General features: G+C 41.5%; 1 protein-coding gene across 17 annotated transcripts; it reads right to left on the bottom strand.

The window, feature by feature from the left end:
- Nucleotides 1-547: 547 nt before the first annotated feature.
- Nucleotides 548-13,247, bottom strand: TRMT10B (tRNA methyltransferase 10B). Of its 17 annotated transcripts, none has more exons than XR_015169913.1 (9): nt 12,290-13,247; nt 10,951-11,153; nt 10,385-10,493; nt 9,636-9,760; nt 7,144-7,296; nt 5,917-5,991; nt 5,226-5,293; nt 1,503-1,626; nt 548-899 (listed from the first exon to the last, which is right to left on the bottom strand). XR_015169913.1 is itself a non-coding variant. In XM_086415946.1 (9 exons), the coding sequence occupies exons 1-9, from the start codon at nt 12,306-12,308 to the stop codon at nt 793-795; spliced, it is 987 nt and encodes a 328-aa protein (XP_086272072.1). In that variant the 5' UTR covers nt 12,309-13,247; the 3' UTR covers nt 548-792. The 17 variants fall into 17 exon arrangements, 7 of the variants coding, with proteins under 7 accessions (XP_086272072.1, XP_086272076.1, XP_086272071.1 ...); XR_015169917.1 differs by having other exon boundaries at nt 10,951-11,148; XR_015169912.1 differs by having other exon boundaries at nt 13,023-13,247.
- Between the last annotated feature and the right edge of the window lie 3,136 nt (nt 13,248-16,383).

Below are 16,383 nucleotides of genomic sequence, written 5' to 3'. Positions count from 1 at the left end.
AACTCTACCTGACTACGACATGAAAAAAACGGATCACTGAGATTTAGGTTACCTAACATACTTGTGACAGATGCAATGTATTTTCTGTCTCTTCAAGTTAGACTTACAATACTGTGTGCTTTTCAATTTGACCTGTTAATCACAAGTATATATGAAGAATCTAGTTGGTACAAAGCTCATAAGGATACAAAGATACTGCCACAAATTGTTACAAGGCTACTATTAGGAAGAAAGAAACACTCACTGCCCATCCTCAGAATAGGGGAGACAAAGTAGGAGCCACACAGATGGAACAAAATGCTATGGGGGCTTAAAGCAGGGCTGTTAGGACAGGCTGACCCTGCAAAGTCTGTATAGCATATTACTGAGCTGGGGAAAATCAGCATGTTTGAGATGGCTGGACAAAGTCATGCAACTTTATGATGCCTGTGCAATGAAAATTCAACTCATGATAGAATAATTCCTACTTGATTATTTAAGCTACTCTTAGGAGTAGCTATTTCACAAATAGATGTACCGAAGATGAATTAACACATCCAAAGCCATGTAGTCTTAGGGCTAATTCATTGTTATGTAAACTTTCTAGTTAGTCAACATGTATCTGGGCACTTCCTGTGAGACAGGCACTATGGGAGATACAAAAGAGCATAAAATGTGGTCCCTCTTCATCCCAGTGAACAGCCAAGATGTCAAGTAAAGGCCAATGAGTACTACCACCATCTTCTGCTCTGCTCTTTGGTCAAGACAACTCCAGCAACTTCACCTCCTGCAGCTGCCTCCTTAGGCTCTCCATCATTCCACTGAGTTCTGAAGAACATAGCCTTTTCTGGAAGAAACTCCTTTCTTCAATGCTTCAGGCCAGTTTTGAGTCTCAAAGTAAGTAGACAGGATATCAAACACTGTTAGAAGGGTAAACAGAAAACAAAGGGACCACACAGAGGAAAAAAGAGAATTAGTATATGACTAACAAGGAAAAAAGTGTTCTGGAATATTTCAATCAACAGATCTACTCCACCACATATGGTACCACCTATGTCTCCTGGGGAGACAGGCAAAGACAAAGGCCCTGCTTACCTACAAGGATCTCAACCTACATTGAGAGATACAGGCCTGTGAATGGACAATGCTGCAGCAGAGAGGGACACAGTACAATGGGAACACAACAGAGGGGCCTGACATGGCCTGAAGGGGAAGGGAGCAGCCAAGATGCCTGTGAATGGAATCATGAAGGACAAACAGGAATTCACTGTTCGGTGACAGGCTGAAGGCATGGCATACTAGGACAAAGAAACAATTTCAACCATCTGTAACACAGTTGGGAATAGGAAGAAAATGCAAAATGCCTCTGAGAGGCCAGGATACCTGTCACAAAGTGCATACAATAAAGTCCAAGCACATTAGTCACATGGGAGGCTGCTTCAAGGACCATTTATACTTAAATACAATGTAAAGAAGCAGTAGCATAACTAACATATATTAAGCATGGGCCATGTGAGCAGTACCTTGATTGATGGTCAGTATCTCTGAATGATAGTTCTTCCCATTCTGGCATTTGACCATATATTCCTGGATTGGTAAGCGGGCAGTCTTAACAGAGTGTTCTTGGGCCTTCTGAAATGTCACCTTCTGTAAATCACAAACATTTTTCTTATAAAAATAATACATGAAGTTATTCTCAATGTAATATGCAGCAGAGCAAATTGTGAGAATTCTCATTTACCATTTACATCTGTAATCATAATTAAATGATGTGTATTAAAAAAATAGAAAGGAAGAAACTGCAGATAATGAGTATTTCTGGCAAGTAAGAAATGGCTTATGCAGCAATAACCCACTTATTTGGAAGCCATTTATCTGCTAGCTTCTACTTGCGGCTACTTATCAATACAACCAAGAAGGAAGGAAGTAAAAAGAGGCATATCTGCAGTCACAATCTGCATCCAAAAATCCAAGCAGTCTAATCAACCAGAGAACATTACTGGCCCGAATTCAGTAAGATCCAATTCTGGATATCTGGAGTTGTCAGCCACCGCCAACTGGTAGCAGCAAATTAGAAATGAGGAGACGGGATTCAAGTTAATTACACCACTAGCAACAAGACAGCATTAAGGTATAAGAACATACAGCCCGATACAGCCCGATGAAAAGGCAAGGTTCTGAAAACTACAAAAAGGAGACAGAACTCAAAAAAATCCAACAATCCGAGGTCATTTAGCTTCAGAGTACTGAGGCCATTAAGCATTACAGTACAGTTATTAATGTCCCTTAAAGATGTCCCTGAGTCATGGACTGAGTTTAAATTATACTCACTACCTTTTAAGAAGATCCAGGAAAGTCATCTACATATTTGGAATCTCAGGATTAAAGTTTTAGATTACTGAGAAAATTAGCATACTCAGGTTTGAAAGGGACCTTGATAGTCAACTATTCCACTTCAACCACCCATTCAATGTTTGTCTATTCTCTATGACCTCGTTCCCAGGTGGCCTCTGGCTTTAAATGGACAACTCTTGTGACAGGGAGTTCATGTGTCCTGGGGTAACCCATTCCAATTCTGATAGTAGCAGTTAATAGGAAATCTTGATATTGAGGCACATTTTCTATTTCCTCTGAGACTTCTGGTCATTTGTTCTAGTTCTTTTCCTCCAGAGCCATACCAGGCAAGTCAAATGGCCCTTCCACAGGACAGCCATTCAGATACTCAAAGGCAGGGATCGTGCCCTATGAATCCTCTCATCTCCAGGCTGACAGTCTCAGTTCTGTCAACTTTTCCTTGACCATGATTTAGTTTTGAGTCCCTTCATTATTCAGGTCAACCTCTTCTGAACTTGTTCTAGCTTGTCAATGTCTTTTCATTTATCATCCCATATTGACTGACCACTGTGGGTGTGGTCTAAAGAACTGGAACAGCATAGAGCAGGCCTAGCACCTTCCTTCTTCTGACACTGGACTACTAGCCTCTCAGATTCACATGAAACACGGTTCCAAGAAAGACCTTCCAAAAATGTTTTAAGTGATGCAATTTGGATGAAATAAAGGTACAGCTACTCAAAGGACTTCTTTGAAAGTTAACAACCTCTTGCATATATGAGCTGTGATTATTAAAGTCTACTCCATTATTTTATAATTACTTTGAACTAGAGTACATAGGAGGAGACTTGGATGCTGCCCTGAAGGAGTTTACAGTCTAGTTTCTGTTCTCTGAACACTTAAAAGATAAAATGATTCCCCTTGAATAAATGCTCTTCTTAGTATATTTCTGTGATGGAGGAAATGGCAACCCACCCCAGTATTCTTGCATAAAGAATCCTGTGGACGGAGGAGCCTGGTGGGCGCTGTCCATAGGGTTGCAGAGTCGGACACGACTGAAGCGACTTAGCATGCATGCATGCATTGGAAAAGTAATGGCAACCCACTCCAGTGTTCTTGCCTGGAGAATCCAAGGGACAGAGGAGCCTGGTGGGCTGCCATCTATGGCGTCACACAGAGTCAGACACAACTGAAGCAACTTAGCAGCAGCAGCAGTGAAGGAGCCAAACTCTTAAGTAGCAACCAGAAAGTTCTATACCTTTGACAAATCTTCGTACCAGTTATTTTTCAGTTTAAATGTTGGTGGAAAATAAAGAGGACAGTGTGTTACATTTGTGCATCTATATATTACACACTGCTCACTGGCCCTCTAGAACTGTATGCTTCAAAAAAGGGGCTGTCACTCTGCTGCAGGAGATGCACTTTGCTGTTCTGTCTTTTTAATCTTTTTAACCTAAAATAGCCCCCATAGCCATATCAGGTTTCATTACACTGACTTCTTTGAAAGTCTGGTCCAGTTGTCTTATAGAATGTCTCACATCCTAGGTCTGTTGATGATTAAATTCAGTTTAAACATTTTCTAGTAAGAATACATCACAGGTGAGATTCCATCATAAGGAGGTACTTGCCACCACTGGGGATTCTGTTTGATCATTTGTTAAGATGGTGAACTCCAGATCACTCCATTTTAAGGGTACACTTTTGCCTTTCTAATCCGTGGGCTGGTACTTTGAGACCACATGAATAGTTAGTTCCCTCACAACCTTTCTTTCAGTCAGTTCCCTGAATCAATGATTACACTGGGAGTGACAAAATGGCGACTTTTCAATTCTATTATTCGTTTCTCATTTATTAGCTGACATTCTTTACAGCGCTCCCCTACCCCTACCTCCTGTCCATATTTTAAGACTATCATTATGGAGTCGTGGAACACTGACTTTTTTTAGAATAAATGCAGTACAGTTAAATATCATTTGTGTTAAATGTGTATGTATCTCACATACATATGAAAAAATACACTCTTATACATGAAAAAATATATTAATTTAACATGCCCATAAACCCATAAATACATACTTGTGTGGTCACAGAATATATCAAGAGATACACAAGAAAACCATGGCTGCCTCACACTGCAGACGCTGGGCGACAAAGATGAGAGATAGACTTATTTTTCGCTGTGCTCCTTTTTATACATTTTAACCATTATATCATTATTTACATCTACAGAATATCCTAATTATTAAGCATAAAAAATTATCTCAACAAAAATTCAAATTCAACAAAAGAAACCTGGACAATTCTACTGCGGTTGAGATTATGGGTAAGACGTCTGTCAACAGGGAAGATGATCCAAGAAGGAACAAACTACTCTTTGAACAAAGAACAAATAATTGGTAAGAATGTTGAAAGCTTCCCTGGTAGGAACTTCCCTGGCAGTCCAGTGGTTAAGCCTCCTGGCTCCCAATGCAGGGGGCCTGGGTGTGAGCCCTGGTCAGGGCACTAGATCTCACGTGCCACAACTAAAGATCTCATGTGCCACAATTAAGATCTGGTACAGCCAACCATTTTTTTTTTTTTTAAACAAATTCCTTGGTCAAGATCAGAGTAATCCCCTACAGAACTGAAGACAAGAAAATAAGAAAGGAATTCAATAATGGCTATTTATGTAATTACCAAATACTCCCCACTCTAGTCCCTGACTGGATTCTGTCAGGTATCAGGATTGTTAACATTGGTGATAAGAAGAGAGGGAACTTGGCAAGTAGGAGGGTCAACCTAGATAGAGTAGGCTCTTTATTCCTACTCCTTCTGGATTCTCACTTCTTTTGGGTGAGATTACGACAGGGCAGGTGCCTCTAAAAGAAAGCTTCATTTTTCAAAATGCAGTTGTCAGGCCTAAAATGTACACTTACCTTCTGAATGCTTTCATCCACAAGTCCACCAAGGATGTAAACTTTGTTTAGATCAACATTTTCAAGAGCTAATGAAAAAATAAAGGCCATTAAGATTAATCTGTTTTATAATTTCTAAATCCAAAGATTGTAAAAGGAAAGAATTTATTAACGATAAAAAGTAGAAATTCAATGAAATAGGAAATGAAAAGAGAGTAGATTTGCTAATCCCCTGGAAAGTTCAATTAAATAGATAAACCACTGGCATATCTAATCAGATAGGCAGACTCAGATCACCATCAGGATTCAGAAAGGAGGTAAAATTTCAGAGAAATATAAAATAATTAGACAACTACTGAGATCAACTTAATACAAGTGAAAATTATGTGAAATAGATAATTTTCAGGGAAAAAAAAATTTATCTGACATTGATCCAAAAAGAGTCAATGCAAGGAGGTGACCAGGAAAACTCAGGAGGATTACCAAGTAGCTCACAAGGTCCAACTGAGGATGGAGACCCTAAATCTGTGCAGCTTTGTACACATGGCAGGACAAATACAATGTATCCAGTGAGGTCTCTATCCATAAGAGGTGTGCAATTAACGTTCATTCCTTTTTTACCTTGGATACACCATGGGTGGCTTTAACAAATTCTGACACCAGGAATAATGAAATAAAGGGCTAAGAAGCAATGAATGCATAAAGAACATACCATGGTCTGAGTCCGGAGTCAGGTACACAAGGGTTTCCAGAGGAAATAAACTAAAGCAGTCTTCTTCTGTTCTGTCTAGCTGAAAAATGTAAACAATCCAATGTAGTGTTAACTAGATTAAGACACAGCCCACACTGCAGCACCCAGTCACTTACAGAGCACGCAGTGGTTTCTATCAGGCCTGGCTCCAGGTGCACCAAGGGGATACATGTCTGACAACCTGTTCTCAGAAAGGGCTCAGTTGGGGAGCAGAAGTAGAAAGGCACAGACATTCAACCTTACAAAATGAGACAGAAAGTGGTAATGAGGCCCTGACACACAGGGAGCACGCCCTGGGACTACAGAGAGAGAATGACAGCACCAGCAACGACCTTGTAGTGAAGGGAATGCTGGAACTGGGTTTCTGAAAAGAGGTGAGACTGACACAGACAAAAGGAAAATGTATTCAAACTGGAGAGAATCATCTAAGAAAAGCACAAAGACAGGAAAGCAAGAGGGCTGAACTACACGGGCCTTAGAATGGATCTGTTTGGCTCATATGCAGGAATCACAAAACATGTACAGAGAAATAAAGCTGGGAATGGCGCATTACAGGAGGGATATGAAGGTAACAGCACCATGACTAATTGGGCAGCAATGCAAACGGCACTTTTCACACCTGGGGCCTCCGAGGACCTCCCTGGGAAAGGTCACACTACTCAGTCTCAGCTACACGATGCAAACACACAAGGGCACTTTTAGAGTCACTTCTTAGGCACTGATCTAGATTCCTACCTGTATACCAATGTCTACATTTAAGAGATCCTAAGGAAAGTACTGAAAATAACTTAATACTCCCTAAAACTCATCTTAAATCCATATTACTTCCATAAGGATTCTCTCTTCCCCTCAAAACTCATGTTTCCAAATTCTGCACTTTAAGAACAAGGAGTCATGGCATTTCCCTAAAACATTCCTGGAATGCAGTCTAGTATAAAATACACCAGATACAAAATACAGCCCTAGATACTGGTAATACTAGTTTTCCAATGCAGTGGGAAGGATGAAAATTTTTAAATATAAGAACCGATGAGAGGTTCTAAATTTTTTAAGACTGTAATAGTGAAAATATATAAATTATATAAAATTTTTTTACATCAAAATATGAAAAAGTTAAAAAACTTACTATTATCTCCTCCAACCTACTTTTCAAATGACAATTCAAATAATATGCAAAATAAGGCTTACCAGATAACTGGAAAATCCATCATTCATCCTCAAACACTCTTCATACAGGGGGCTGTCTGTGGTGAACCCAGTGAGGTAGATCCAAAATGGCCTGTCAGCTTTCTTATTGGAACCATACAACCTTCGGATCTGTCCAGCCAGTCTACTTAATTCCTTCAAAGTAAGGATAACTTAGGGTAGTAACATGCCCACTCTTTCTAAATTCATTATCAACAAATGGTTACTGAGTAAGTTCACTGAATACGACTCTGGGAAAGCTCATGAAATACAATGGCCCCTTTTACTCCACAAGTGCGTACACGTATGTATGCACTTGTGTTACATCCCATGGCATCATACCTTACAGATGAAAGTCAAGGTAATGATACCAGCCCAGAAATAGTTAGTTAATGAAAAAACTAAGACCTCTCCCTCCTTCTAGACTGGCTAATACATACATATATATACATGTGTATATATATTTATTTTAGCTTTTTAAAAAACTTCTATTGAAGTATAGCTGACGTCCAATATTGTATTAAGTTTCAGGTGTACAGCAAAGTGAATCATTTATACCTAAACCCACTCTTTTCTAGACTCTTTTCCCATATAGGCCATTACAAGATATTGAGTAGAGTTCCCTATGCTATACAGTACGTCCTTGCTGATGCTACTGCTGCTAAGTCGCTTCAGTAGTGTCCAACTCTGTGCGACCCCATAGATGGCAGCCCAGCAGGCTCCCCCGTCCCTGGGATTCTCCAGGCAAGAACACTGGAGTGGGTTGCCATTTCCTTCTCCAACTCATGAAAGTGAAAAGTGAAAGTGAAGTCACTCAGTCGTGTCTGATTCTTAGCAACCCCATGGACTGTAGCCTACCAGGCTCCTCCATCCATGGGATTTTCCAGGCAAGAGTACTGGAGTGGGGTGCCATTGCCTTCTCTGACAGTAGGTCCTTATTAGTTACCTATTTTATACATAGTAGTGTGTATATGTCAATCCCAAACTCCCAATTTATCCTTGCCCCTCCCTTTACCCCATGGTAACTGTAAGTTTGTTTTCTATATTTGTAACTCTATTTCTCTTTTAGCTTTTATCAAAAAGCTTACCATGTGATATTTACTATTTATTAAAAAGAGGTTAGATTACTGTATAGGCATTTTTATACTCCCTCAGGTAAACTTGGCACATTCTCCCTAACTCCAGGAAATGTCATAGGTTTGGAATTTTTAACTTTCCATCCTGATTCAGAGACATAACCCTTATAGAAAGGTTATTTCACAATCTGGCCTGACTTGGTTCAGTACAGGAAAAAATAAAAACACACACAAGAAACCTTAGGCTTTGATTTAATCTGATATCTCAATGAATACAAACAGTAGAAAATTCTTGGTTGACCTTTTCAGTGGGCTATAGTTAGAGGTTTCCCGGAAGAATCTCAGATACTAATTTCTCTGAAAAACATGGAGACACTAGCACGTACAACAGGGACGATGGGAAACAAAGATGCGTTTTAAGATATAAGGCCCAATAGCAAGGTCCAATACTGTGTGCCACTTTGTTATCTGGTGAAAATGAGAGGGCTGTGAAGGGCTGAGCTGCAAGTTCCTCTCCAAATTCTGCTGCCACTGATAAGGTGCACAAGCTAAACAATTCTTTTTTATCAAAGGGATTCCTCTGATGAAGGGTTCCTGTTTATCCCTGAATGCGTGCATGTGTGCTAAGTTCCTTCTGTCATGTCTGACTAGCTGCAACCCCATGGACTGTGTCGCAGGCTCCACTGTCCATGGGATTCTCCAGGCAAGAATGCTGGAGTAGGTTGCCATGCCCTCCTCCAGGGCATCTTAATGGGTTTCAATGCTCCTGCCAACCCACAGCATTATTCCAACAAATCAATCAATCTTCCTGCAGAAACCTATAAAGTATGACCCCTGGCTATTTATTCTGTTCCCGAACGCAATCCCATGTGGCCCAAATGTTGTGCAGTATCATGCTCCTTTCCGGATGAGTACATGTGACTGTTATCAATCTTATCTGTCTGGTGTGGAGTGTTGTGTGTTCAGCCACCCGCAGAATCCTAGGGTGAAAAGCCATCCTTCACCAACAGGGCTTTACAAAACACCTACAGTGTAGCAAGACCTCCCACCAGGTAATCTCCCCACAACATGCAACCAGGCAAACATTCCTCTCCCTAGCAGAAAGCCAAAGATTTCCCTGGACAATTACACCTGAAAGGCTCCTTCTAGACTTGGGACACCATGAACACAGTGGCAAATGCGTTGGGTTTAAAACAGAATATAAGGAAAAAAATCTTAAACTAAACCAAAGGATGTCTATTCTCTTCCTATTTACAATAGCCCTCTTGGAACTGAGTAGCCATGTGTAGAAAACTAAGCACATTTCCTGGATTTCTAGAGAATCCTAGAGACTGGAGCTGGTCATGCTCTTTGTAAAAGCTGCTCCCACCTGAACCTCTCTCGTGTGAGCAGCCATTCAGAGTTCAGTGGATGCTTTACCTTCTTAGACATGTGGTTAGTCATACTCAAATCGATACAGAGTCTTGGGCCTGAGTGCTTGGCTTCCAAAAGTCTTTCCTTGATTAGGGATCTCAGAAAACGTTTGCTGTGCTGCGGGTAGATGCCTAGGGTAAGAAATACCAGAAAGGAATAAAAGTGGAAAAGCAGAAAAATATTATTCAGTAAGAACTAATCTCCTCAGCCAGGTGAGTACTTTTTGCATAAGAAGAGAAACTGGAAGCTCATACAAGGTATTCATTCATTAGGCAGTGTAGGTATCGCAGAACAGTGAAATCAGTGCTCTGAACACACTGCTGGATCTAAGGCAGAGTTCAGTTTGTTCATTTATTACCTATATGATCTTGGGCATGTTATTTAACTGCTTTGAGCCTCAATCTCTTTGCTGAGAAAATGAGGATAATAAAAGGCCCCTTATGGTAAACCAGGTAAAATTCTTAGCAATGAACCTAGTACATAGTCCTGAATAAACATTAGCTGTTGTTGGTATCATTCCTTCTACTTCTGAGCTTATAAACACATATATGCACTAGACTGCCTATATGTGAAAGGCAGTCTTAAATTTTGCTTTCTTTGATACTCTGATTCCCGACAAAATAGAACAATAGGTCATATCTCCCAGATGTTTTTACTTAAAAACAATATCCCCACTCTTCCAGGAACAAGCAGATACCAGTTTGCTAACAAATAAATATACTAATAATTACACGAACAATCTAATTTACCGTTACCTGAATTTTCTACACGGTTGGCTTTTCGTCTTTCTTTTTCTTGTTTTCTTTTACTCTTCTTTGCCGCAACTATCTTTTCCCAGTGCCTCTGCTTTCTTTGGACATTTTTCTTATGTTATCCAGAAAACAAAATTGTTTGAGAACTTCATAAGCACCAAAAAGGAAAATGAATATTAGAAATAGTTACTTATTTTTCAAATTTAGATATAGGATTAGGAGAGAAAAGCGGTGTTAGTCTTAAAAACAAAAATGGCCTAGATTGTGTTTAGAGAAAGCAGAACCCCAGAAAAGAGAAGTGGCATGCCCAAGGTCACAGTAAATTTGTTAGGAACAGGGTTGAGATTTCCTGACCTTTCTGAGGTATACAAAGATTCCTCTTGAACTTAATTTACTTTTTCTATGATCCAAATGAAATTAAACCTTAAACCAGGTAACATGAAACTCATCCCTTGGAATACACCTAACTCATTCCCAATCTTCTCGTTACCAGGATCTATCCTTGAAATACGGCCTCTGGGACATTCCATCATCTCAAAGCCTGTGACCTGGCAACTCGTTCCACTCACCGAGCACCACGCTGCACTGCCTGTGGGCAGGGTCTCTTGCTCCCAATGCTCACATCCCACATCAATCTGTAGAAGCTGGAAGCTCTCAGAGACACCATCTTCACCTGGGTCGTCTAGGGTGATTTCGTGCTCCTGCAGCACCCGTGACTCTGTTTTCTGAGTACTCCCTTCCAATTTCCAGTCCATGCGTTTAGTCCTCTGTCCTTGTCACCCAGATTAGAAAAAGGAACTATTATACTTGCAGAAGTATTTCCCTATATCCAAGTGACAAATAGTGTTAAAGTGTGTAAAATACTAACGCAGAGAAAAGCATGTGTGTCTTCTAGAGAAATATGTAAGCGCAGAAACCTTTCAGTAGTAAGGAAGCCAAATTTCCTCTTTAGAAGACAGGCATGACCCCTGACACCTCCAAGCAATAATTATTCACTGCTGCAGTGACATCAGTTCATTTTCTTTGGAATGCGTGTATGAGTTGAGGGTGAGACAGAGATGGTAAAACCTACCTATCCCATTACGTTTCCATTTTTAAAAACCATTCTTTTAGCAAATATTTACTAAGCACCTATGCTATGCAAAGTCCTATACTAGAAACACCCTGGAAGGTTTAGAGCTGGCCAAAAATTATGGTAAAGAGCAGCCCAAATCCCACCAAGGATTCTAAGGTGCTGGTGATGTATCAGAATTCACTTTTCAAATCTACATATTCCCTCCTCTGACTTACATATTACTGCAGCAGAAAGCCATAGTCATAGAGAAAATGGGTAATATCCATCAGAAGAGCTGAGGTAGAAAAATACGAAGAATTATTGTTACAGCACACTTAACTAGTGTAATAATTTCAAAGTGGTGTTCAAAATCCCTGAGGAAGATATGTAAAAGAAGTGCTCTAGTCTAGAGGCAAGTGGCAGATTAAGAATGCTATAACCATTGCTCATGGCTACTCCTCTGAGTCCAGTGTGCTACCAACATAATAGGAAACATGTATCTTTGAAAAAGTAAATCTCTGTAATGATCCATTGAAATTAAAATGGAGTAAGAGTTCAGGCAGACAAAAATGGAATTGGGTGGCCACTGAAGACCTGGTCTCAGACAAGTCTCTGCACCACTGAGAACTTGAACTTTCTTTGAACTGTACCAGACCCCCAAGGACACTATCAGTCATATTCAGAATAACACCAGCCAGCTGCAACCCTACAGTCTCAAGATCTCCTTTCATAACTATGCAACCATTTCAGACCTTAACCAATCCTTACTAATAAGCACCCTTATTTCTTGCCAGCTCCAATTATAATTCATGACAAGTAACTCATGTAACTAACTGTAACCTTGCAGTTTTTACCTTTATAAGGTTCTCCCATTTTGTTGTCTGGTGGAACACACTTCAGGTGCTTCCTGATTTTATGTCTCCCATGCTACACTCCTCAATTTGGCTAGAATAAAACTCTCTTCTATTCCTATTATAGATTGCTTATTGATTATTTTCCTGAACACTTACAATGGCCTACACTGATTGTTATTGATGATCTATTGTTGTCTGAACTATCTGGTCTACTTGCTGTTGACCAATACTTGCTATATTTATGTTTCTTAAATATACTAAGGATATAGCACCTTAGGGTCTTTGCACTTGCTGTTTTTTCTACCTCAATCCTCTTCCCCTGGATAATTATATGACTACTACCTTTCTCACTACATTCCAATTTTCCCTTTCCAACATGGCACACATCTTACTTATTTTTTGGTCTGAACGTCCCCACTCCTATAAGTGTTATGTTTGTATTGTTCACTATATCCTCTATGCCTGGAAACAGGCTTCGTACATAACAGACGCTCAGTAAAGACTTGCTGAATTAATAAATCCTCCACTCCACCCCCATCTCTGAGTTGACGGAGGCCTCAGAACTTTTCTAACCCATGTTGCACCTGATGAATATATCCCTGGGCGCTAAGTGATGGACCAGCCTCTGAACTCTTCTCTTAGTTTTTCATTCTAGGTTTTAGCTACCAAAGTCGGCTCTCCTCCTCTGGCACCTTCAGCACTAGAACACCCTGACCCCAAGCTCGAAGAGTACCCCGACGTAGGCCCCGTATGGCCCACAGGCTGCGAAAGCGACGGGAAGCAGAAAGGACCATCATCAAGAGTCTGGCGCCACACAACTGCAGGGCGAGCGCCTGCTTCCCAGGCTTCTGCCACACGGTCAAAGGAGGCGGCTATCAGAGGCCCGACCCTCATGCCCGATTCCTCCCACAAACAAATGCCCTACGTACCTGAACCAGTCTCCTCCCGCGGCGGAAGCGGCACTCACCAAGTCCCGCCTCCGACTCCACTTCCGGTTCCGGCCCCACGCCGACTAGCATTCTGGGAGTTGTCGTTTTCAGCCTGGCTGGTCGGTGTGCGGCGAAGGCTCGGGCTTAGGATGCCAAGCGCACGGTGGCACTAAGGAGCTGCGTCCCGCTACAAGGTTCCTGCGCCTCGCTGAGCCTCGATTTCCTTGCCTGTTCGCTGGGGATACAATCCCAGCCGCTTGCCGACCGCACAGCGCTGCTGCAGATGACCAGGCGCTTTGATGGCTGTTAGGGTCTGAACTGTGGTGTTGGAGAAGACTCTTGAGAGTCCCTTGGATTGCAAGGAGATCCAACCAGTGCATTCTAAAGGAGATCGGTCCTGAGTGTTCTTTGGAAGGAATGATGCTAAAGCTGAAACTCCAGTACTTTGGCCACCTCATGTGAAGAGTTGACTCATTGGAGAAGACTCTGATGCTGGGAGGGATTGGGGGCAGGAGGAGAAGGGGACGACAGAGGATGAGATGGCTGGATGGCATCACCGACTCGATGGACGTGAGTCTGAGTGAACTCTGGGAGTTGGTGATGGACAGGGAGGCCTGGCGTGCTGCAATTCATGGGGTCGCAAAGAGTCGGACACGACTGAGCGACTGAACTGAACTGAAGGTCTGAACACAGCGAAACTGGACTGAAACCAGACGTGAACCACCCCTCATGTGGCATCCTGGGGCCTTGCCTTCCCCATAACCAGCAGAGCCCTTGGGATGACACAGTTCCCCTCACCACAATCTGGTCATCCAGGATAACAGATATCCTAGCTTGGGCAGATCACAAATGAATCTAGCCTCTGGCCACTCTCCCTCCTTCATCTCATCTCACAAATCCACAGGGAAACTGACTCTCAGAAACCTAAAGTGTCTTGTCCAAGCCTTGGCCTGATAAAAACTATCAGCCACTCTTTATTTTTGCAGTCTTAGATGTCTCATCCTTTTGAGAGACCCTACCCTGAATGAGCCTGAAATATCTACTGTCCAAGAAACCACAGCCTTGTTGGATCTGTCCTTGGCCCCACAGTTTTCCTCTTTTCTTTCCACAACTTCTCCAGCACCTCCCACTCCCAGTCCAAGCCTTAATCCATCCTTTATCTGCCAGTGGAACAACTTGTAAAATACTGAAACCAAATATGATTTCCTCCCTCAGAAGGCTTTTTTCTGAAACCCAGCTCTAAAGTCTCTTCTTTGCTCAGAAGTTGGCCTTGGCTTTGTACTCAGCAGGACTTGAAAATTGGCTAAAATGGTCTTCAGTGGCTCCCACACCTACCAATCCATGCACCTTGAACTCAGCTGTACTGAACACCTTTCCTGTGAGCTCATGGCCACTTCCCCACAGAAAAGAGCACCTGGCTGGTGTAATTGCCCACCCTGCTCCGCCCCCATCCATTTACCAGATGACTATGTGTGTCCCGTACTCCCTCTCAGTGGTTTCCCTTTGTACTTGAAGGTAAAATTGAATCTTCCTAAGACCTTGCACAGTCTGGTTCCTGGATGCCCCTCCAACTTTATCTTTCACTCTTCTTCCAGCCTGCTGTGTTCCAGTCACATCCATCTTGAAATGATTAAAACACACAAAATGTTTCAATGATTTAAACAGTACTTTGCAAGTACTGTTCCCTTTTCTCTCACTTTTTAAATGCCTGGCTCCTTCTTACCCTTTCGGTTTCAGCTTAATCCTTCCCTCCTCAGAGAGACCTTTACTGATCCCTGCTAGGGAAGATAGGCTCATCCCAGCCGCATCTTGACACTCTTCATTTTGTTTATTTCACCTTCACCTATCATAAATCTTTTTTCTGTCTTCCCTGATAATACATCTATCATGTAAATGATTATATTCCCAGTGGCACTGCACAGTGAATATTCGTCAACAGGATAAACAAATGAGTGATTTTTCACCTTTCCTGCGAATAACTTACCTTTCTATCTACTAAACCCAGGACCTGACACAGAGTAGCTGCTCAACAAATACTTCTTGACATACTGGTTCTATAATTAATGCTGCCGCCTACAGGAAGCGTTCCCTGATCACCAGGATTCAAGACCTGATTGCATTGAAGTCCTGAGCTCCTTCCCTAAGCTTGTGAATACATGGATTGTGTTCACATAAATTGGTCATGTAGCTCTTCATAGATGTCTGCTTGTGAAAGTATTCAAGTCCTGTTTAACATTATAACAATTTTTATTATTTCGATGTCCTGTTGTTCCTCCCTTTCATGGTCATGAAACCACTTCAAATCTGTTCTCAAGAGCCTTATTTAAATTTTGTTCAAAGTATTCTGTGAAAAGAAACAGGCCTCTAAGAAAATAAATCTTGTCCTGGCACAAGTACTGATTAACTGGTTACTAGTTAACAAGTAACTGATAACAGGTGATGGGAAGATTCTCCTCCCTTCTCCCCCAATACTGCTTTCCTTCTGATTGGCAAGAGCTTGGGTATGTCACTTAACACCCCCACCTTTGCTCTGCTTTTGCTGGGTGAAGGAGAGGAATTAGGAAGCCTCAGAGGAGAGGGCACACTGAGCTCAAAACTAATCAGGAGCCCCACAGGGGTTTGAATAAACTCTGATAGCCCAAAGTCAGTGTCTAAATTATCTTTGGCCTGGACAGAGAAGTCGAGGGGAAAGGCATCCAAAGGGTATCTAGAAATCAGTTTTCCTGGAAACAAAATGCAGGAAAGGATTTCAGATGGGGAGAAGCATCCATAAACTTTGGGGATGATTACTAACTTTTACTGACCATTTACTAGTTTTTACCACGCAAAGTAGGCACTATTAATATCTCCGATATTCAGAATAGAAAACCAAAGCGCTGATAAGTTAGGTAGCCATGTCGAATCAAGGTCCCACCAAGATTAACAGGGATTAACTGGCTCAACTGGAATTAGTGAGAAAGGTACGGGATATATTTCTTTTGCTGTAATATTAGTCTTTAAAAGGCAAATCTAGATTCAGGATTTTAATATTTGCCTTTTTAGCTATTTAAAATGAATAGAAGTGACCTAAGTGAAGTGAAAGTCGCTCAGTCGTGTCTGACTCTTTGCAACCCTATGGACCATACAGTCTATGGAATTCTCCAGGCCATAATGGAGTAGACAGCC

Source organism: Bos grunniens, chromosome 8 (genome assembly GCF_055505025.1).
Source record: "Bos grunniens cultivar Pamir isolate PY7600 chromosome 8, Bosgru_T2T1.0, whole genome shotgun sequence".
NCBI classification, from domain to species: domain Eukaryota; kingdom Metazoa; phylum Chordata; class Mammalia; order Artiodactyla; family Bovidae; genus Bos; species Bos grunniens.
The sequence above is the reverse complement of the archived record's forward strand: the minus strand, read 5'-3'. Positions and strand labels throughout refer to the sequence as shown.